The sequence below is a fragment of the Actinia tenebrosa genome, unplaced genomic scaffold (genome assembly GCF_029948245.1).
Source record: "Actinia tenebrosa isolate PJP-AT-01 unplaced genomic scaffold, QUT_ActTen_1.0 PGA_scaffold3__52_contigs__length_22856419, whole genome shotgun sequence".
NCBI classification, from domain to species: Eukaryota; Metazoa; Cnidaria; class Anthozoa; order Actiniaria; family Actiniidae; genus Actinia; species Actinia tenebrosa.
In genome coordinates, this window is record NW_028292580.1 from 10,423,794 (window position 1) to 10,446,453 (window position 22,660).

General features: G+C 36.7%; 3 protein-coding genes and 1 pseudogene across 3 annotated transcripts; 3 read left to right on the plus strand and 1 right to left on the minus strand.

Moving 5' to 3' along the window:
• Positions 1-84: 84 nt before the first annotated feature.
• On the plus strand, positions 85-1,652 carry LOC148908509 (uncharacterized). The gene has a single exon (XM_089035901.1). It carries the CDS (start codon positions 99-101, stop codon positions 1,650-1,652), a length of 1,554 nt encoding a protein of 517 aa, XP_088892027.1. The 5' UTR covers positions 85-98.
• Positions 1,653-5,739: 4,087 nt separating this feature from the next.
• LOC116306545 (uncharacterized) lies at positions 5,740-7,512 on the plus strand. Its single transcript, XM_089036038.1, has 4 exons — positions 5,740-5,903; positions 6,051-6,110; positions 6,234-6,392; positions 6,910-7,512. The coding sequence occupies exons 3-4, from the start codon at positions 6,300-6,302 to the stop codon at positions 7,267-7,269; spliced, it is 453 nt and encodes a 150-aa protein (XP_088892164.1). The 5' UTR covers positions 5,740-5,903; positions 6,051-6,110; positions 6,234-6,299; the 3' UTR covers positions 7,270-7,512.
• Positions 7,513-11,668: 4,156 nt separating this feature from the next.
• Positions 11,669-13,932, minus strand: LOC148908510 (uncharacterized; annotated as a pseudogene).
• A 413-nt stretch (positions 13,933-14,345) lies between these two features.
• On the plus strand, positions 14,346-17,989 carry LOC116306546 (uncharacterized). Its single transcript, XM_089035902.1, has 3 exons — positions 14,346-15,072; positions 15,382-16,932; positions 16,980-17,989. The coding sequence occupies exons 1-3, from the start codon at positions 14,346-14,348 to the stop codon at positions 17,987-17,989; spliced, it is 3,288 nt and encodes a 1,095-aa protein (XP_088892028.1).
• The last annotated feature ends 4,671 nt before the right edge of the window (positions 17,990-22,660 follow it).

Here is a 22,660-nt window from a genome sequence, read left to right on the forward strand (position 1 = left end):
GGACGCAAGAAACAAAATGGCGGACAGTGAAGTTTTCATACTCTTCTTCTGATCTTTTTTTAGTTCTATTTTTGTTGAAGTTTTAGCTCATCAACTTCATGGTTTGGCATTGGAATTGTGCTAGTGCTTTGTGCCACAATAGCTGGCGAACCAAAGGAGTGCATTACTATAATTTACCTACAGATTTCGAGCTAAGACGTAAATATGCGAAAGTCCTGAAGAATGACAATGTAAACTGGAACAAACAAGTAATCTGTTCAGCACATTGGAAAGGAGGTAAACGATTGTCGAAAGATCATGTCCCAGACATCACCTGCAGTGAGGAACAAGTGAAAAAATTCAAAAAGGCCAGTGAAAAGCGACCAGAAAACACCGAAATAAAGAAAAAATTGGTATGTGCCGAAAGAACGAGAAAGCAAGACAGCCGGATTAGTTTGAAACGAAAAGCGCCTACAGATCGATCAACAATACAACCTATAAAGAAGAAGAGAAGAAAATCATATAGGAATTTGGAGAAAGAAGTCGTAAAAGTAAAGGCAGAGCGTGATCAGCTTAAAAATCAGCTTAGATTAGAAAATCAACATTTGATTTCACAATTGGGCACACAATTGTCTGAACTAAAGAGACTGGAAAAGGAAATCGATGCGTTACAAGATAAACTTCAATCACAGACAAGTATCTTTGAAAAGAAACTTAAAGAAATGAAGTTTGAACTCAGCAAGAAAACATTTTCTTACAAATGTTTAATTCAGAATGCTAAGGAATTTTTCTACCTATGTGGCTTAACTACAAATGAATTTGATTGTGTTTTCGCTTGTCTTGAACCATTCACTCACTTATTGATTTACCCTGATTGTATCCATAAAGACAAGAATAAAGATTTTAATAACAAGCTTCTTGATGAGAAAACTGAACTTATTGTGGCTTTGACGATAGCAAGACACAGTGTTAACCTTGGAGTTATGGCAAAGCTAGTTGGAGCAAGTGCATCTACAATGTCAAGAGTGTTCGTTGCATGGATGGTTTTAATACGTTGCGTTTTTGAAAGCATAAATCTAAAGCCATTGCCTGGTTTTATTGAAGCTTTTCTGCCGAATAAATTTGTTGATGCTGGGTATTCAGAATGTGGCAATCTTGGTGACAATACTGAGACATGGGTAAGTCAATTTGAAAACTATGAAATCAATAATATAACATTTTCTCATTACAAGAATCACACAACGGGAAAAGTCTCTGTTTGGATATATCCACATGGTTCACTCTGCAAGTGCTCTGATGCATATCCTGGAACAATCTCTGATGCACATATCACAGAGCAAATTGAAGTACTAGATTTATGTCCAAAAGGAAAAATTGTCATGACAGACAAAGGTTTTGCAATCACTGATCTGTGCCATGATAAGGGCCTTCACCATAACAGGCCACCAATGAAGTTCAATGAACAATATGATGAAAATGAGGTAAACTTAAACTTTGACATTGCCACCCTCAGGATATATAATGAAAATGCAATTGGTCGTATCCGTGATTGGTCCATATTGAACACGTGCTGGCCTGCAGGGAGAGTGGACCTCCTAGGCACTTGCTGGATTGCACTGGCACATGTTGTTAATGTTACAAAAGCACCAGTTGGTCCAAAAGATGACAAGTGAATAAATAAATACAATATGAATAATATGAATGATTTTAATATCAATGAATGCAAAGAAATATAATCTATTACTTATATTCATTACAGTAGGTCATTAGAGGTGACCAGCTCTATAGATTAAATAATAATTATTGTATTGCTTTGTGAGCAGGAATCAGAGTAAACTAATATTTTGAGTACTTAAACAAATGTAAATATGGTTTATTTTTGCCATTGCATTTTGGTCTGATACTATATCAAGTTTCTGTTCTTTGTTTGTGTTTAAGTTATTATGAATGATCATTATTAATAATAATTTTCAAAGTTATTAATAAGATTAACTTCAGGATATGAATTTAAACTTACAAAAAAAAAGTGAATATATTTTATGTTTCTTCCTTTTGTTAAACTACAACATGAATTTGTGTATTATTTTGACATGAGAAACTAGCAAACCCTGTATGATATACAGTATATATACCAATAATGGATTTGGGTTATGTAAAATGTACTCTTTTAACTTTTGCTGCTTCTTTCCTGATCCAAGCCCTCAGTGGTTTTAGGGATGCAAATGTGGGAACTTTGTTAAGGTTTTGTTCACCTACTTTCTTCAAAAGATTATTCTCCTCGTGAGCCCAATATGTAATTGTAGTGTTATCTATCATGTGATCAATCACCATTTTCACTACATCTAGAAGAAGATTATTTCTTTCAATTAGAAATACATTAGAATACTTTTCTTCAGGTAGATATGATTGTAGAAATGTTACAGCTGCCCCTGTAATAGCCATTTGGAAATTGGTTTGCAATAAATGATCTGCAGTGATTGCTGTTAGTGGACTCTTGCTTCCTGCAACTCTTGTTTTGATCTCTAGCAAATATGCTGGTCCGATGCCATCAGGGCTTCCACCATATTTGTTATCATCGGGATGACTAAAGTAGCCACAGGTACTAACAGGCACACCAGTGGATGTTTCAAAAGCCTCTCTGGCCTCATTTTCAAATTTATGTCCCCTAGCAAAACTCTGGAATTTTTTTGGTTTTACTTTGCATGGATCAATGTTGTTGGTAATACATGTTAGTATGTGGAGGTGCTCTTTTTCTCCTGAAAGACCAATTAGATTACCAATTGAGCTACAAGTAACGTTTCCAATTCTTAAGTCCAGCCATTCCTTAGAATTTTGTTCAACAGCATGGTAATTGTATCCAAATGGTTTTAATCTTGGCCATTTAGGAATAGATAAGTATAAAACATCTGGCTCTTTTAATTCTTTCTTGGGAAGCAAAACATTTTGAGGAACCAGGGCCAGCAACATTCATTCCAGTTCAGAGAATAAGCTCAAGGTTTGTCTACGGAGAACACAGAAGCGAAAACCAACATGTAATCGTTGTCTCACCCCTGATTAGACACATGTTTCAGTAATAGAAATTATTCAAAAAAATACAAAATAAATGTTTTATTCATTAATTTATTATTCATCCACTACTTCCTTCCTTCCTTCCTTCCCTCCTTCCTTCCTTCCTTCCTTCCGTCTTTCTTTCTTTCTTTATTTCTTTCTTTCTTTCACAAACTGATCCATGCCTCAGAACACTTTGTTTAATTTTAAACATACTTGATTTACGTTAATCCAAAGGTGCAAGAGCGGATTGTTATAAGCCGCTTGCTTCGCTTTTTCGGGAACTAATTTAGTGGGAAATTATTTTTCAATGTTCAGTAAATCAAATCAAAATTAAAGAAATAGAACCTCTGATGCTTTTTTATGGTATATACTATCACTTCATTTGTTCTTCTTTTTCGAATAAAGGTGAAGACCTAGCATTTGATAAATATTGCACCGAACTTCAAATCCTACACCACTGAACATGTTTTTGAAATAGCTGCAAATTATATCTGTCAAAATTTGTATTTTCTCTTGCAAAAATATAACCCTTTCCTCGAAATCTAATATAAAGAAAAACTTAATTAAATGGCAATGACACAAAATAATGTGTTTTAAGTTTTAGTTCGCATAAACAAAGCTAAAAAGACTTAAACTCAAATAGGACGAAACAGCGCTGCTGTTCACCAAATACTGCCTATTTCTGCATGGCTTTTTGGCAAGCCGTTTTAGTTTCTGCCTAGTATGATTCAGTTATTCAAAATATTTTATGATTTTCACTTTAGCTGATTAGATCTTACATAGATCCTTCGTATACCTTCTGCATTTTCTTGCACGATATCGATCCATGCATATTTTATATTTACATTTAACTGTTACATTTTTTCTAAGTGTTCAGAAGTTTATTCAATTTCCGTGTGCCTTAAATGGAACGGAAACATGTAGCAGTGTGTATACGGCGTTATTTGCCTTAAACGCTTAACGGAAATGTGAAGGAGGACTGGCTTTCAGAAAAGTGGATTTCCGTACCCGTAAATTTGACGGAAATTCCAAACTATCGAATTTCCGACAATATTTCCGATTTTGGAAATCTGTAATTTCGCACTGTGACCTAACATGCACCTTCATTGCCATTTGAAAGACGTATTTGCCGATTATGGACCCATTAACAGCTTTTGGTTTTTCAGCTTTGAGAGATATAACGGAATACTTGCAAACATTGTTACCAACAACATATCAGTGGAATTGCAACTGATGAGAAAACTGATAACGTCCAGATTTCTTGACACTTCAGCATCGACTTTGCCTGGTGTGAATTACAAGGCAGGCGTTCAACAGGAATCATTACCTCTTGGCCACTAGATGATGGTAATATCATGTCTTTAATTTGGGATGGTGGACTACTACTTTTCACATTCCCTTTTGAAAGATGGTGTGTACAAGAAGTATTTATTTGCATGCGTCACTTGGTATTTTCCATGCCAAGATACAACCTTTGCAAGTTTTAATCCATTTTATGTTGCGAGTACACAGAACACTTTCCCAGGTGGTCCGTCTAGGTTTATGCCTATTCAAAAACTTTACTCTAGGTTTTCCTATGCTACTTTTCAACTAGGAGATAGCAGCGAACAGACCCACTACATTGTGGCACCTTTTGTCAGACATTTTGTCCCATAAATGTCATTCGCATGTGACAAGATCGTCAAGATCAGAAATAATATCTTCGATTTTAGGATGTTTGTTAGGGTTTCCATTGATACATTTAAAAGCTAGAATTCTAATTTTTCATAACTATTGAAATGGCACACCAGTGACAGGATCAACCCAAAAGCATATATATCGCTTGCAAATGATGGGGTATGCGTACCCCTAACAACCTCAGGTGCAATATGCTTGTGGTATTTTTTGTAGTAATCTTGTTCTTCTGCAGTGAGCCTTTTCAGTTTCACATCACACAGCCTCTTCATTTTGCCAAAATCTATAATAATGGGAAGAAATTGACCTCCCACACCAATTAAAACAATATTATCCCCCTTTAAGTCACAATGCAAATATCCATTGTCGTGGATATCTTTAACTGCTTTTGCACAAAGCCACAATACGTCAGCCCACTTTTTTGGATCACCAATTAAATTTCTTATTACAGCTTTAGAAATAGAAACAGATTCACCCTCAATACCATAGTAATCCACGATCATCGAGTACGGTTTCTCGGCTGTACATATCCCATACACAAATGGCAAACCTACGAGTAAAATACCTTGCTTGTATTACAGCTTTAGAAATAGAAACCATTATGCGGTTCTTCTAGATAACGTCATAGAAGAAAATAGAGCATTAAGGGGACAGGTCCAGCAAATACACTCTAAAGATCAAGCCGCCTTCAGAATAATGACTGAAAAGATCGATGGGCTAATAGCAAAAAAGAATGCTGAAGGTGGACATGGCAGGCGAGTGAGGCAAATAAGTGCAGGAATAATCCGCGTACCTCGCATGTGTAGTGTAAGTAAATACTTCGAACGAATATCTTCTATTTATCACAAGGGTTTTGTGAGCTCTTAGTCTAAGTAACATAAAGTCCCGCCTAAATTAAATATTTTAATTAGTCATCTCAAACTGAATGTTACTGAGCTGATTATTACACTGGTATTTCATTTTGATGAAACGAGTTTTAGATAATTTCGATATGATTTGTAGTTTTGTTTAAACTCGTTTAATTGTTCACCGGTTCCATTTCTTCCCGCCTAAAAGTGCCTACGGATCGTGTGACCTTAAACGAGGTTTAAAGGTTTTATTCGATGCTTCTTCTTTCTCTCATAGAATGAAATACGAAGAAAAGCCAAAGCCCTGGCCGATGGAGATCAAGAAAACTACACGCTTAAAATCCAAGAAAGGTATTCGTCTGAAGCATTATTTCAATTTCACATAATTAAACCCCGTTATGCATGAATTTTTGATGCACATTTGACATTTATGTAATTTTATCTTTCTTTATCGCAATAATGAGTCGCCTCATAATATTCGAATATTTAACCACATAGACGATGAATTAAAGCACGAGTATAATGGTTCATGTCCTTGGAGCGCTATTCAACTCAAAGGTAACCTGATAATGAATATAGGGCAAAAACCGACATCTAAAAATATTATTAATAAGGTGTCAATCATTTTGAATACTTTGCTTTCCGATTACATAAACCAGATATCTAATTTTTGTATTTCAGTCAGTAGTGAGCAATGTTCTTATAACTCCTTTTCACATTTGGTTTGTGGCTGCATACAAGACATAAATGAGATCAAAGCGCGCCTACGCAAAGCGTAGTGAAGAGGGAACGAACCAAGCCCACATCACAACTTGCAGGAAGCAAAACAGAAAAAGAGAGGTAAATAAAACCAGACCATTTTTATTTGATTGCCGAGTTCTGGATTTCCCAGCCTGACAACTTCTCGAGTACAGGCTTAAAGACTATTTGGGTATTCTGGACATAAATGATGGCTAAGTGAACTATTGGCGCGCTCCTATTACATGCCTGTGCTGTTAACACCTAATTACGAGCAATTACGCGAAGGAATATGACGTCACGCAAAAGTCAAACACGTACTTACTGACAACAATAATCGAAACAAACGAGTGCATTTCGAGGATTTTTTAAAAATAGATTGAATAAATACTACACGTATAAAAACCTTTGCACAACAGTTATTTCAAAAATATTCTTCTAATGTTGTAAGTTCAAATGAATCCAACGCTCCAACCAGTTATGCATTAACGACACTTTTCTGTCACATCCTGATTTCCCAGGTCATTTAACACACCACCTCTTCGTTTTTATTATCTTAGTCACCTGTTTTTAAAAAATTAAATGAGGTATTTACCTTTTTTCTTACTTTGTTTCACAGAAACTGGAAAGACGTGTTAAAAGTTTAGACAAAAAGCCAAACTGGAGCGAGGCAACAAAAGCCAAAGTGGCTGAAGTGCTGACTATTGATTATATGTCCAGCGAGGAAAGTGGAGAAGAGGAAGATGAAAATGGCAATCAAAGAAGAGTCTATGTCGTTCGGCCACTGCCATGGGAGAGTGTGGAGTTGAAACGGAAAAGCAGTCTTTACACAAATATCATATTTCCACTCTTCCACAACTCGTGCGAGGACGAATTTCTCCGCGAGAAAAAGGAAATCCCTCTACAAGGCCCAAACCAGACGGATGCCCTGAATGGGCCTCTAATTCTCAGTTATCCCGTATTTCTCGTAAATAAGTAGTAATTATAATTTAGTTTTCTTTTTTTCCTTCATATATATACAGATATAAAGATATACATAATAAGTACAATAAGAAAAGAACCAGCAGAGCAGGCAATTACTAATTGTAGTTAATAATTATGAATAGATATATTTTACCATCACAAAGCAGTAAGGTCGAGTCATCTCCTTTATCATAATCATTGGGATTGTTTTCGCTGAAAACCACCTGAAATGGGAAAGAATAAAATGAGCAGCAACAGAGGCCGTATTCTTTACTATATAAAAAAAGATATAAATAAATAATTATTTGAAAAATAAAATGAAAATATTCAAGAAATAAAACATTCACAGAACCCCATTTAAAAATCCCCATCAAATTGTACTATTCTACAATATCCACGCCAAGACATGCTACAGACATGCCAGTCCTTCTGCGTGCAAAACTAACCGTTGTGTTTGACACCCACCAGTCCAGGCCAGTCCCTCCGGATGCAAACTCAGCGTTGTGCTTGACACCCTCTGGTCCAGGCATGCTGCAGACATGCCAGTACCTCCGGGTGCAAACCCAGCATTGTGCTCAACACCCTCCAGTCCAGCCCAGCACCTCCGGGTACAAACATGGCTATGTGCTTGACACCCTTCGGTCCAGGCATGCTGCAGACATGCCAGTCCCTCAGGGTGCCATACTTCAACGGCCATTTTCCAGTCCCAAAGGATGCCCTTAACTTATGCTCACACCTTGAGGTTCAAGCATTCAAAGATGATGCCATCCTCACCAAGTGATTAAAAAAGTAAAGAAAACTCAACCCTGAAACTGCATAAGTACAAAAGCACTTACCTATTCCTCTTCACTGTCAGGAACATAATACGGCTGTTGAATAAGAATAATAACGTAATATAATTAATATGCCTATTAAAGTTTCTAATCAATCTATCAAGTTTGACCTCTAACAAAATTGTTTACTGGATTAGTGCTGAGGTATCAAAGTAAAATTCAAGGAGTATTCAGGTACATGTTCTTCTATAAACTAAGCCATCTAGTATATTAATTAGACAGTGTTTGTACCTGGCCAACTTTCCGAATAATTTCCAGTTTGTTAGAATAATTGTAGGCCGACCAATATGCAAACACAATGAAAAATGTGGGATGGCTAGTTCTATTTAAGAACCATGCAAAAAAGTAAATTTTAAAATAAATTGTGTTTTTGTAATACTCACATCTACCAATAGTTTACTTTTTTTCTTTTTGCTATGAACATCGCAATAAAATTATTATTGTAAAATTACAACAACAAAAACATTAATAATAATAACATTAATAATATTGAAATGTATGCTTTATTGTTAGCTGAAAAAAACTAAATGTTCGTACAACCTAGTCTTCACTCAAGCAAACTTGCCCTTCGATAGTCCATATTCAAGATCTCTCATGTTCTTAAATTTAGGGGGGAGGGGGGGGGAGTTGAATATATAAATGTTTTTAGAAAAAAAATGCTTACTTCCGTTGGGGTTTGCGTCTAGAGTATTGCAATTCCTCCATTGCCTTTCCAAATCTTTGTGTATATTCAAATTAAACCCTTCCACAAAAAAGGGACCATTCCATTACTGTTGTATTATTTAACTGTATTGTACCATAGAAAATTATCCTATTATAAATGAAGTCAAATATATTTTATAAATATTTATATTATACAAAAATTATGTATAATAATTATAATCGCCATGCAAAATTACCAGTTTGTATCAGTTTCATTTCCATTTTATGTTCATTCAAAGGGAAGCAAAGAATTAACTTCCCTTTTCCTTTCATGGAGAACTTTCTGTAAACTGCATTATGATCCAGGTTGAAAAGAAATTCATTTTATAAATAGGCTATGAAACACTAGTTTAATTTCATATAAATTAATGGCCATGGTTTATATACCCCAACTTTTTCCCACTGCACAATTCCACTGCTTTACATTGTAGTAATGATAAAAAGTTGAATTACACACCGTGAAAAATTGAAAAAACCAAAAAAGTAAGTTTTTTCATCTTTTCACGTTATATAATTTACCTTTTTATCATTACTGTTTCATTAGAAACACCGACGCATATCACACTAGGTTTTAGCTAGTTATCTTTTCTTACGTTCTTCACTTTCATTGGAGCCTTCCTGAATGAAAACAACGAGCGGAAAGTCTGCCTCCATTTCTTCTGCAGAATTACTGAGTGATCTAGTAGTGATAGTTGTTTGTTACTAAATGTACTGTCCACAAACCGGTAAAATACCAAGCCTTAACATGCTTGAGTAATCTGGCCCGCCTAGACTAGCATAGCTAAATGCGGGTCAAGATTTATGCATGTGTGAGACACAAAACTAGTACGGCATTTCGTGACTAAGTCTTTATGTAAACATTAGAGTGTGTGACGCAAATGTTCATGTAATCAGATAGTAGTTTTGTAACACATGTAAATTATGTTATTTAAAAATTGTAATAAAAATGTATGTATGGATTTTATATCCACAAGCATAATAAGAACAATAACATATATCTGGAAAAACATGCTGTGCAAGTTTTTTTAAAACGGCTCCAAAAATTTGTCTTTGTTAAAATATATTTCAGTGATGTCTAAATGGGAAGTTTTGACTGAATGAACTTTTTTTTCCCAGCCCATCCATTCGACATTGTCACCAATCATATATCATGCTCATATCAAAATAATTGTGCCCTCAGAACACTATATGTAGTACCGAGTAGTACGAATTTGTGGAGATCATTCTCCTCAGCAATCACAAACAACATTGGCCTCTGTAGATGGAAGGCTTGGAGACATGCCTGAACATGATAAATAGCATTATTTATACACTTGGGTGACATACATTATATAACTATGGAGGAAAAAACCTATAATTACATCATCCAGATCATCCACAGGAAGGACGACAAGCCCACTGACTTCATTTAGTTTCTTCAATGCTGAAGCTGGATGAAGGAAAAAATGAAGAGGGAAGAGGAAAAATATAACAAAGCCTCAGCAATAGTAAAGGAAAACAATTAAAAACTATTGCTTTCAAAATAGAATTGATATGGTGTACATATACCTGACTCATTTATATGACTGAATATGTTACTTTCTTTTATTTCACCAACTGAAGTAACGAAGCAGAATAAAAAAATTAATAAACTGGAATGACAAAATAAAAACTGGTGTTTAAAATCTTTTAATTGTAATACTTAAAAAAAATAACTACAGCTGTACTTAAACAGAGTCGGAACATTTTAAAACAGATTATGGAGAATTAGGACTTTGGATGACTATATTTGTAATATTTAGAATTTTGGTTTCAAGATGGCTCCTTCTGTCATAGAGCACGTATCAATTTCACTTTTTGCCAAATTTCCTGACTTTCAAGTGAGAGTTAGTCTTTCATCAAAAATTTTAAGCAAGAGAGCAAATTAAATTTGTCCACAGTTAATATATTTACATCACTACTATGCACATGCAAGCTTTTTGCTGCAAAACAAATATTTTTAAGTACTTGGTATAACAAAGGATTCTCAATTTCTGTCATCTAACATGGCATGCAGCATAAACACTGACATAGTGAACCTTAACACATTGTGGCCTATTAAAGCATGAATCATGATCACCCACTTACCATCCAATCCTTCATCACGATCATGAACGAATTGCACCTGGTTAGGAACTAATCAAAGCAATTAAAAAGATATAAATCAATGAATGGTGACTCTTTATTTAAGAGAACTGGGACTTCTATTAAGAAAACATACGAAAGGGCTGAATTGAATATGTTATTAAAAATACTCTAAATGTTCAGTAAAAGAGACCAAAAGGTCAGAAATAAGGTAAATATCTATTGTTCCGGAAAATCAGTCGAATTTTTCATAAAAACTTCCTACGAACAGTACATATTATAAAGCTTTTAATTTTAAGCTTATTTGTTGCAAAAGGTGCTTGCAGATGCAGGGTTGTCAATAAAATTGTTGGTGGGCGGTTATGAAATTGAAATAGGCGGGAACGGAATTGGCTGAGTAGGTGGCAGAATCTGCCGGTTGCTGGCTTATATTGATATCAATAAGATGAGCATTTAAAACTTGTTTAGGTTGCTGCTTCTGATTCTTGAAGGGTAAAGTTAACTATTGCACAGCAGGGTTCCCACTCATATCAAAAATTAAAATTCCTTGACTTTTCCCTGACGAAAAGTAATTTTTCCATGACCAAGTGGCAAACTTCTATTTAGTGCTTTTAATTAATAATTAATTAATCCATGTAAGGTAAAAAATCTTTTAAAATTACAAACAAATAATGTACATGGACAATAGCAACAGCAACGAAAAATATCTCAGTTCTTATATTGTGTTTTTGGTTTCTTTTGTAGGCATTCAGTCTCATGATTTCGATGATTTCCTTTCTAAACTGTTTTCAGTTCCTTCTGGAGATGATCGATATTGTGCTCTTCCTTTTCCATTTCTTTTCTCTTTTCCCTTGATTTCGCTTGTAGGGCATTGGACTTCACAAGAACACCGAGGTCATTCCTCTTTTCTGCATCTGCAGCAAGTTCATCTGCTTCCTTAACAAGAGCATTAGCTGTAGTTTCAAGCCTCTGCTTTTTCTTTCTTGCTTGTCTTATGTCTTCTTCAATTTTTCTTTTCAAGCCTTCTTTTTGGCTAATTTCTACTGATAATTTCTTAACTGCCAAACATGACTTGTATCTACCATGAGCATGTTTGCAAGAAGTGAGAAGCTCTTTTGTGATACATTCTTCAATAGGACATTCTAGACTTCTGATGCCACTGTAAGCTCTGCGAAGGCCAACCAATGTATCTTGGTGCATATTGTTGCTCATGATGTCTTTGTTGTCTGAGAATCCTCTCTCAACACATGATTGACCATGGGACATGATGAGCAGCATCTTCATTGTTAACCATAGGTCTGCATACTGTGGCTTCTGATGAAAGTATTCAGCTAGGAAGACATCAAGACCTTTGTCCGATGGGTCATAGGACCTGAAGTCATCTTTATGATACCTCCTAACATCAGCTTTAAATGCCTTGTACTGCTGTAGGACAGAATCAAAAAAATGTGTAGATTTCATTTTGTGTGATATCAGCTGCTGCAGAACATTTGAGAAGCGGGTTGTAGCAGATTCTGGGCTTGATGCTACGTACATGGGGTTTAGGGACACCAGATTCCTAGCCATTTTGTACTTCAAAGGGGATCTTTCCATTAGCTTTCTAGATAATTGCTGCAGAAAGATGAGGCAATTGCTCTGAAATTCCAAGATTTGTAAAGGAGTGGCTTCCTTAGTACTCTCCATCTTTTGCATTGACATCTTTGCAGCAAATCCTATACCTACCTTCTTGGCTGGCAGAAGGTTGTCTTTCTTCATGACATCAATGTTAGCCAGCTTAGCACATGTTGTTGCACCTTCCAGGACAGATTTGTTTACAAACTTGGTAAGGATTGCCTCGAGGATGGTTTGCAACTCTTGTGCTAGGAAAGGAACCATGGGCTGGTCAGTTTGAAATTTCTTCAAAAAAGGCTCAAGGATTCTTGCAATGCAAATAAAGAACTGAAGCTTTGCAACAATAAGTGGATCTTGAATGAATTATTGCAGATTTTTGAAGGACTGGCTTGTAGGCATGTTGCTCTTTGGTAGTTTTGTCACTTCTGTAACATATTTCGTGATATCTGGCCAGATAAGCACTGCTAGTTCTGCCACTGGCAAATCTTCCAGCCACCTTGTTCCATAGAATCTTAGTGGCCACGTAGAACTCCCAGATAGAGCTTCATAATCTTCTCTTTTAGCTGGTGAATCGGAAAATGTATACCAGAGAGATCTAAGGATTTTATCAAGTCTCCAACCTGTGGCTGTAGCACCATACTTAAATGCCTCATGTACCACATGTAACCCACAGGCAGCAATATTAATAAGCTTCGGAAGATCTGGATCAGTCTGTTCTCTATCTTCTAATAGGTCCTCAAAAAATTTCCAATTAACGTTTGGCCCGTCCATGGATACCTGGACAAGGTTGACAGGGTTTAGCTTTTGTAGAGCTAACTTGAAGTTTTCAAGTAAATCCACAGCTCTTGTATGACCAAGGAACTGGGAATCAATGTATCTGGATACAACTCTATTCTTTTTAATGTCCCAGAAGCGAACAATCAGATCCATTTGCTCCTTCTGGATCACTTTGTTTAATGATTCATCAAATGAGATAACATACATTGTTCCTTGTTCTTGAAGTTTTTGCATTAATTCATCATGAAAATATGGGGTAATGCCAAAGCAAATTAAGTATGTACACTTTGTTGCTCCACATTGGAATTGTTTGGCAATGAGATTGTCTGGGAACATATTAGAAAACAACTTGTCAGTGCCTGCACTACTGTTACAGGAATAGTGAGACATGAGGACTTTCATGGCCCAAAGTACCTCTGCTCTTAGTGTTTCATCCTTGATAACAAAGCTTTTAATTGTGCCTTTAGAGGAAGAATCAAACGCACCAGCACCTTCAGGAAGATCAGGGGGAGGACGCGGTACAGTCATTGTACTTTCTACTGTAGAAGAGGCCATTTTACTAGATTCTTGGTTTTGAACATTGACAAAAGAGTTAAGATAGTTTTGTTGGGCTGACACACCCACTCTCCAAATGTGTTTCTTTCCTTTAGCATGACTAATCAATGCTTGTTTTCCCATATTTCCAAGCTCAAACGTAACAGAGCATATTTTACACCTTGCTTTAGTTGATTCTTTCACTTGTGCAACCCATGCAAATATTGGGTCTTGAAGCCATAGCTTATTAAATACTGTTCGCTTTGCATTACTCATCTACAAATTAACGAAAAAGAAAAATCAAGCGTACTTGTAAATGAAGTTAAACAAAATCCTGATGTGAATTTAACTCTTTAACAAGTCAAATGTGTATTAAGTGAGTGATAGACATGTGTTTATCATGATTAAATAACTAGGCGAGGCAGGATGTGCGGTGAGCATAGAAAGCAAGGGCTTCATAGTTGGCAGCCAGTTGTTCATGTTGTCAGCAAGCTAGCGTTCAAGAAATCAGCTTAAAAATTTTTTTTAAATAATGTCTTTCGATTTCGCATCCTGGGCCGAGAAGTCAGGTCTCAAAGAGGCCACTGTGGCGCAATTAGAAAAGAACGACTTAGACAACGAGGAGGCTTTAAAGCTCCTAGCTACAGATGATATAAAAGCGTTAAAGCTGACGATGGGACAAGCTAAACTCATCACGAAGGCCATCAATGACCTAACACCTATAATAAGTGCCGTAAAGAACGAGGAGAAACCAGTGACAACAAAATCATTGGCGCAGGACGGCGGTCTTGAGGAACTCCTCAAGAAAATCGAAGGTGTTGGAACACTGGACGACCCTCTTTTTACGCTGGGAGTAACAGAACAAAGCCTGCAAAGCAACGATCCTATTCAACGTGTGGATAACAACCCACAGGTCTTCCTTGGCCAACAGCAAAAGAAAGGAGGTGAGAAGCCTTTGTTAATTCCTGACTTTGTGTCAAATACATCGTATGACTCAGGCGAGGAAGAGCAGGACCTCGGTGGACCGTTTGGCGCTAAAATCGTGTTTCGCGCTGCGAAATTGGGCAAGCCTAAATTAGAAAGTATTTCCCTCTCAATGTGGGTCGCAGCAAACGCAAGAATAATGCACGAACTTGCCCAAAAAGGGAAGCTCACGGGAACAAGTCAAATCTCGGACTACTTGGCCTATAATGTTAAAATAGCGGAACTGCTCGAATCACACACACTTGCCTCTGTTTTGCTTTATGATAACGAGTATCGCAAGTTGCAGCACATGTATGGGTTTCGATGGGGCAGCGATTCGCAACATCTTCATACTCGCTTTTTAATAAAGCGACACGCTGTTAATCAACCTAATACTTCTAATCTAACAAAACACACAGCCTCTAATTCACGCCCAACTATTAATAGCCAACCGCAACCTGTTTGCCGCCAATTTAACTCCCTGTCGGGCTGTCATTGGCCTAAATGCCGCTTTCAACACACTTGTCTCGTGGCTAACTGCAATCAACCTCATCTGCAACACCAACATCCGTCACCGAAACATAACGCATGACTCGACACGACAGAACTACACCCGTGTCCTCTAAACGTAGAAGCATGGAAAGAAAACCTGACAAACGACTGTGACCAAGACTTCTTACTTGACGGTATTTCTAACGGTTTCCGAATCGTAGCACAGGACAGCATACTACGACCGGCAGAGGTCACGAACTACAAATCCGCGACCGCACATGACGTACGCGACAAAGTTGAACAAACGATTCGAGACGAGATACGACTAGGAAACTACATTATCACAAAAACAAAACCTACAATTGTGAGTGCCTTAGGGGCAGTACCTAAGCCTGACAGTGACAAACTATGTTTAATACATGACTGCAGTAGACCCGTAGACGGCGGGGTAAATACATACAGTGACTCACAACATTTCTCATACGTGACCATTGACAAAGCAGTGTCGCTCATCAAATCTAATGCTTATCTCGCTAAGATTGACCTCAAAAGTGCTTATCGCCACGTGCCTATCCATCCATCGAACTACAACGCGACAGGATTAGCATGGCGTTTTCATGGTGACGATCATCTAACATATCTTTACGACTGCAAACTGCCGTTTGGAGCAGCAAAGAGCCCTGAAGTCTTCCATAGGCTCACTCAAGCAATAACGCGAATGATGAAAAACAGGGGATGTCACAATGTACTTGCCTATCTTGATGACTTTCTAATAATAAGCGACACTGAATATGAATGTCAGACAGCATATCAGGGACTCATAACTTTGCTAGGAGAACTTGGACTACAAATAAACTGGGACAAGGCTGTTAGCCCTTGTCAAAACCTGACTTTTCTCGGAATAGAAATTGACACTGTGCATAGGCAACTAACGTTGCCCGAACGCAAACTATGCGAACTAAGAATTTTATTAAGCGAAACTATGGCGAAGCGATCAGTCACGAAACGGGACTTACAGTCCCTTGTTGGCAAACTCAATTTTGCGGCGCGAGTAGTGTTTGGCGGTCGAACATTCTTGCGGCGAATAATTGACACAGTAAATAAAATGCGACGCCCACATCACCACATCCGACCCAACCTCCACCTAAGAGCCGACTTGGCATGGTGGTCGAAATTCCTTGGCGTTTTTAACGGGAAAATATTTTTCGTTGAATCTGAACCAGTACAGAAAGAAGAGTTCTCCACTGACGCATGCCCAATCGGTGGCGGAGGTTTCTTTGGTGGTGATTGGTTTTACATTAACTGGAACAAGGACCATCCCGAGTTATCCGCGGCACACATCAATTTGCAAGAAACATTCACAGTATTAGCTGCGCTAGAAAGATGGAAAGATAACCTCAGAAACAAATGGATAGTTGTGTATTCTGATAACACAACCACGATTAGCGTAATCAACAAAGGCACGTCACGCGATCAAACAGTCATGCGATGGCTGCGGAAAGTTTTCTGGCTCTCGGCTACGCACAATTTTCGAATAACTGCCCGTTACATATCAACAACTTCAAACACCATGGCCGACGCAATATCACGCATACACGTGCCTTCTCAGTGCGAACTGTTCACCAAACGTTTATTATTACTGCAACAACAATCAAAAGCACCAAGTAAATCACATTTCTCGCGTAATGCATTTGCCTGTCTACCCCCGCAGGTCCAATTCATGCTCAGGAGCAGCAACTTGACCTCGAATTAAGAAAGTTCCGTGGCCATGCGTTCGCTCAATCAACCGCGGCGACCTACAAGTCACAACTACGATGCTACATCCGTTTCTGTGTGTACTTTGGTTACGCGCCTGTTCCATGCAAGGCCCTTCACTTGCTTCGCTACATTGTATTTCTTACCAGAACTTTATCACCAACTAGTATTCCTTGTTATCTCAATGTGATAAGAATACTGCATCTACAATACGGTTTCCCTAACCCATTACAAGAACCGCTATTTAAGTACCAAAAAGAATTGTTAATGCGAGGTATAAAGCGTCTTAAGAGTAACCCGGCCCAGCAAAAGCTGCCCATCACGCCGACTATTTTAAAACAACTCTATGGCCATCTGGACATAGGCAACTCAATGGATGCGACTTTCTGGGCGGCATGCCTTGTCGCCTTCTTTTCATTTTTTCGAAAATCTAACCTGCTGATTCTTTCTGGGAACGCCTTCGATCCACAAAAACATTTACGGGCTGGTGATATCCGCATATATGAATGGGGCTTGATGCTGATTGTACGTTGGTCTAAGACCATTCAATATCGAAATAGAATCCTACTTGTGCCCGTTCCAAGAATCGATGGCTCAACACTTTGTCCGCGTGCTGCGATTATCAACGCTTTCGAACTAGCTGGTATCAGAGACAGTGTCTCACTACAAAACAATATACCTGCTTTCATTTACAAACAAAATGGCCAACTCAAACCACTAACTTACGCAACATTTACTCAAAGGCTTAAGACAATTATCGCTCATGGCGGACTCGATAGCCAGTTATACTCAGGACACTCCTTCCGTAGAGGAGGGGCAACCTTTGCATTACAATGTGGTGTCCCTGCGCATTACATAAAACTACAGGGAGATTGGCTCTCAAACGCATATGAACGGTATTTAGATAGCTCTTTAAAATACAAGCTACAAGTAGCAAACATGATGGGCACAGCTATTACTCACTAACTACACATACTCATTGGGGGGTCTTGGGATTGGGGGATATTGCAATTGGTCTCGCACAATAAATGACCCGAGTAACCCCAACGAGTGTTGTGTATTTAGTGAGTGATAGACATGTGTTTATCATGATTAAATAACTAGGCGAGGCAGGATGTGCGGTGAGCATAGAAAGCAAGGGCTTCATAGTTGGCAGCCAGTTGTTCATGTTGTCAGCAAGCTAGCGTTCAAGAAATCAGCTTAAAAAAATTTTTTTTTAAATTTATTACTCTCTGTAACCCCCCGGGGGATATTGCAATTGGTCTAAAATGATGAAAACTATTAGCCAATGCTAGAAAAAACTATAAAAACTAACTTTTATTTATTAAAAACACTTTGAATATATATAATTAAAAGTTTTGCTAAAAATGATTGAAAATAAATCCATAAAAATAGTTAAAATGCATAGTATTCCAATAGCATTCCAACACTACCTTCGCTAGCATTCCACGATGGCCGACTAAAACTCGTACCCAGTTTCACCACAGGAAATCCACAACTGGTATCTAACTCACCTCTTCATTTTTTACCACAGGAAATCCAAATAAATAAAAATATACATCGGAAAACCGGGAACATTTGGGAAGTTTCGTTTGGGAGTGAAATTACAATATTATCGCCAAGAAGAATTTGAGAATGATGACAAAAATTCCCTGACTTTTCCCTGACTTTTTGATAAATTCCAAATTCCCTGACAATTCCCTGAGCTTGAAAAAAATTCAGAATTCCCTGACTTTTCCCTGACCGTGGGAACCCTGCACAGGTATGTAGCTGGTCTCTACTAAGCTGGTGACCTTCTGATCTAGATATCACTGTTGTTGCTATGTTTAGAATGATATTTTGCTAGTTTTATGGCCGATATTAATTTCCTTTCTTGTAACTGAAGTCTATCAATCCCACAACAATTTGAAATATCCATCTTAAAGTAACCATGGAACTTGTTATTGCAAGTCTAATGTAACTAAGCCTTATACCATTACTTACATGATGGCGATGGTAATTGTGCTGCGGGACTGTTTGCAGCTGCTAATTAAAGAGAAATAAAAATAAGAAAAAAGTAATATAACATATACTCTGCATAGTTGATTAGAAGTCTGTTAGCAAAAAAGATGTAACTTTATTTAACTTACATGAAGTTGATTCATCTAGCTTCTTGATGGTGAAGATGAACCTGAAAATGGTACACAAAATATAATATATCATTAAAATCAATGATGTACTGTACAAATGTAAATGTTACAAACTTTTTTATTTTTTTGCAAATTTTTATTTCTTTATTGGGCCTGCAGTGTTGGTAATGCTCATCCTATGACCAATGATTTGGTCCAAACTAGAAAGCACACAATGAAGAGATAAGAAGATAAACCATACCACCAAGTTCGGGGCCTTCTTCACTACTGTCTGATAAACCTATAAAAAGGATAAAAGAAATTAATCCTTGAGATGCACTTGTTATCTGAATAACAAATGATTTCAAAAATATATAGCTGGTACAACTAAAAAAATTAAGTTCTTAGAGTATTGGACTCGCATACCAATGTTATCATTATCTCCATCATCTAATTCTTCCAAATCACTGTCATCTACATTATTACAATACAATAGTTATTAAACTATGATATATGTATAAATCATTATCTTTCTAATGGATCCAAAACGGAAAAAGAGCCCCAGTAAAAGTTTTTGTTTTGTTTTGGAAAACACCTAGTACATACATGTTAAAGTTGTTTTGGCTGCTAATTTTCCTAGGCCAGGAAAAGACTTTAATGGTGTGCCTGCAAAAGAACGCAAATGTAGTCTCGTAAACCAAAAATTAAGACAAACAAGAGAAAGACAAACAAGAGAGATACATGTATAACTGGTTCATTATAATTTTAATACTGTCTGTTTATCTCTTTAAAGATAGCACTCCTTACAGATGCGGTGCTATTAGTTTCTTTTGCAACTTTTTTGGTACTTTTTCCAGCTGCAAAGTTGAAAATAGATAGTATAATTAGCTATAACAAAGGCTCATTTTTTCTCATTTCATTCAGAAAGAGGGAGCAAAAAAGCCTTGATATTAAAAAAATATGTATATAAAAAAATATTAATAAAAAAATTAAAATGTATACATACAGGATGATGTTTTATTTTTGTTCCTTGATGTCTGGCTTTGGGAACTCATAGAGTTTGATGATGAACCTGCTGCAAATAAATACATTATAATAATTATCAGGTGATTATTTAAAAAAATCTTTCACACTGATTGGTCGAGAAACTCAGATTATTACATGATAATCACCTCCATCGATAATAATAACCTCGACCTCTAAATAATTGTTAAATATTCTTATGTATATGACCATAATTTTATAATTTTTTAATTTCTATTGTCATTTTATTATTTTGTGATTATCATTTGTTATGATTATGCGTTATGTAAAACAGGGCCCCTCTGGTACCAGCTTATATCTGAAGGGGCTAACCCTGCATTTATTATAAACATCTATGTATATATCAGCTTGTCATTAAGAGAAACGATTCAGAAATAACTAAAAAATGAAATACTTAATATCAACACTTATCATAAATGTATATAAACAAGAATATATATATATATAAATGAAAGTGGAGGGCAATAAAAATTGAAATAAAATGCTTTAGCAAATAAATAAAGACAAGTATGAGTGATCATGGTTCCTTTGCATATAAGACGGTTTTCATCACTACTGAAGAAGAAATTATCACTTGAAATTGAACCTCGTTTTCGTTTCCACAGGAGCCCCACTTCAGTTTCTAATAAAAACAGTTAAAAGATGGAATTCAAGGCACCATATATAAAATTAAAGTTATCCATGTTCATACTATTTCAAGAAATGTAAAATCTTTCGTTATTTTCTTTAAATGATGAACGCGCAAGATTTTTTAACCGGATTTCATTATTGTTCAAATATTTAAAAAATTCTAGTTATAGCTACAGTAGTTATATATAGTTTCTAGATATATAAAATTGTAAAGTAATTTAAAAAATATAATCCTACTTTAATGGTAGTATACAGTGGAGTATGTAACATCTAATTACTGAAAGCACAAATGAACTATAAAAGAGCTGTAACCGTGCCAAACGTTAAGAATCCCCTATAACAAACTGAGTGTGACGAATAATTCAGCCTGCTCACCTTGATAACCTACTTCCATTCCTTGTTTTGGAACTGGAATTACAAATTAACCTTAACTGATTGCGGTGTTAGATATCAGTCTAGAATGATATGTAATAGTGCGGTTTTCAAGGTTTTCTTTACATCACAAATATTCATAAATATATTGATCATACCTTTGCTATTTTTCATGTAAAGTTAAATCCTTGGCGATTTTTTCCCTTTAAACAATTGTAGCAGCTCCTTGGCGTTTGGGAGATATTCTGATAGCCTTGTAAAAATATTCCCGCGCAAGGTTGTTCTGAAAACTCTGATTCTAATGGAAGAGGAAAAAATAAGTATTAATATTCACGAAGTTTTTACTATCAACTAAAAGTAGTTTTGGAAATGAAGAATTGAATTCACAGTGACTTACGTTCTTTGCTTTGAAGGTAAGGAAAAACAGCTCGAAGCTGGTCCATCAACATCTCGGCTGTCCATAATATGTTAATGCCTATGTACCTTGCTTCTCCGCTCAACTTCATTTCCTCCCACATAGACAAATTTCTTTTTCGTTACAACTATCCATTTCATTACCGTTTTTCCTATGGCTTTTTAGGCGGCGAAAAATCCCCTGCATCATTGTCATCTGAGCTAAAACCGTCGATGCTTGTTGGTGGCTATACGATAGTGAACTAGGCGGTACACCTCTGCTTTAATACATTGACACATTCCAGAACTTCCTGTTTATTTTCGTTGGGAGTAGCTTTCATGAAGGCGTTGAGAAAAAACTTATGACATCCGGGAACTTATGATCATCAAATTTCCAAATGAAATATTGAAAAGCCATCCGTCAGTGACATAGAACACGGCCGAGAAAAAAAAATTAGCCAGTGCTTTAATTTGGGAAATGAGGAGATGTACTTATCGCTGGACCGATGTATCATTTACAAAAACAACTAAATAACCGAAATTAAAGTGACTTCACACCAAGAGAGGGAAGTGTCGAAATACTTCTAACAAAAACCCTTTGTTCTGATGGTCTTGCGTCAAACCTTTACCCGTGGGAAAGCTGAAAATAGTCTTTTGTAGCTGCAAGTCCTCACAGTAGAGAAACCGCATAATTCTTCAATATGGAAAATATTTGTCCATATTTCAGAAAAGCACAAGACAAACATAGAATAAAAATGTGAGTAGATCTCCCTTTACTCTGAACCAGTAATCATGATCAGTTCAGTTAGAACTGTTTAAAGTCTTAGCTGCGGCGATTGACATACATGTGAGCACGGCGTAAGTCCAAGGAAAAATTATGTATTTTAAAACATCTTGGTACAAAGTATCGAATATAAAGGTCAATACTATACATGTTTATTTATTAAAATTATTATCGTTGAACTTCCCCGGAACATTATATGTGAACCAACGAGGGAGACTCTACTAGCTAGAAATTTTGGCAGTTTACTCTGCAGGATGGAGAAATGCGTGATTGAGAGTGAAATTTTATGGAATCTAAAATCACTGA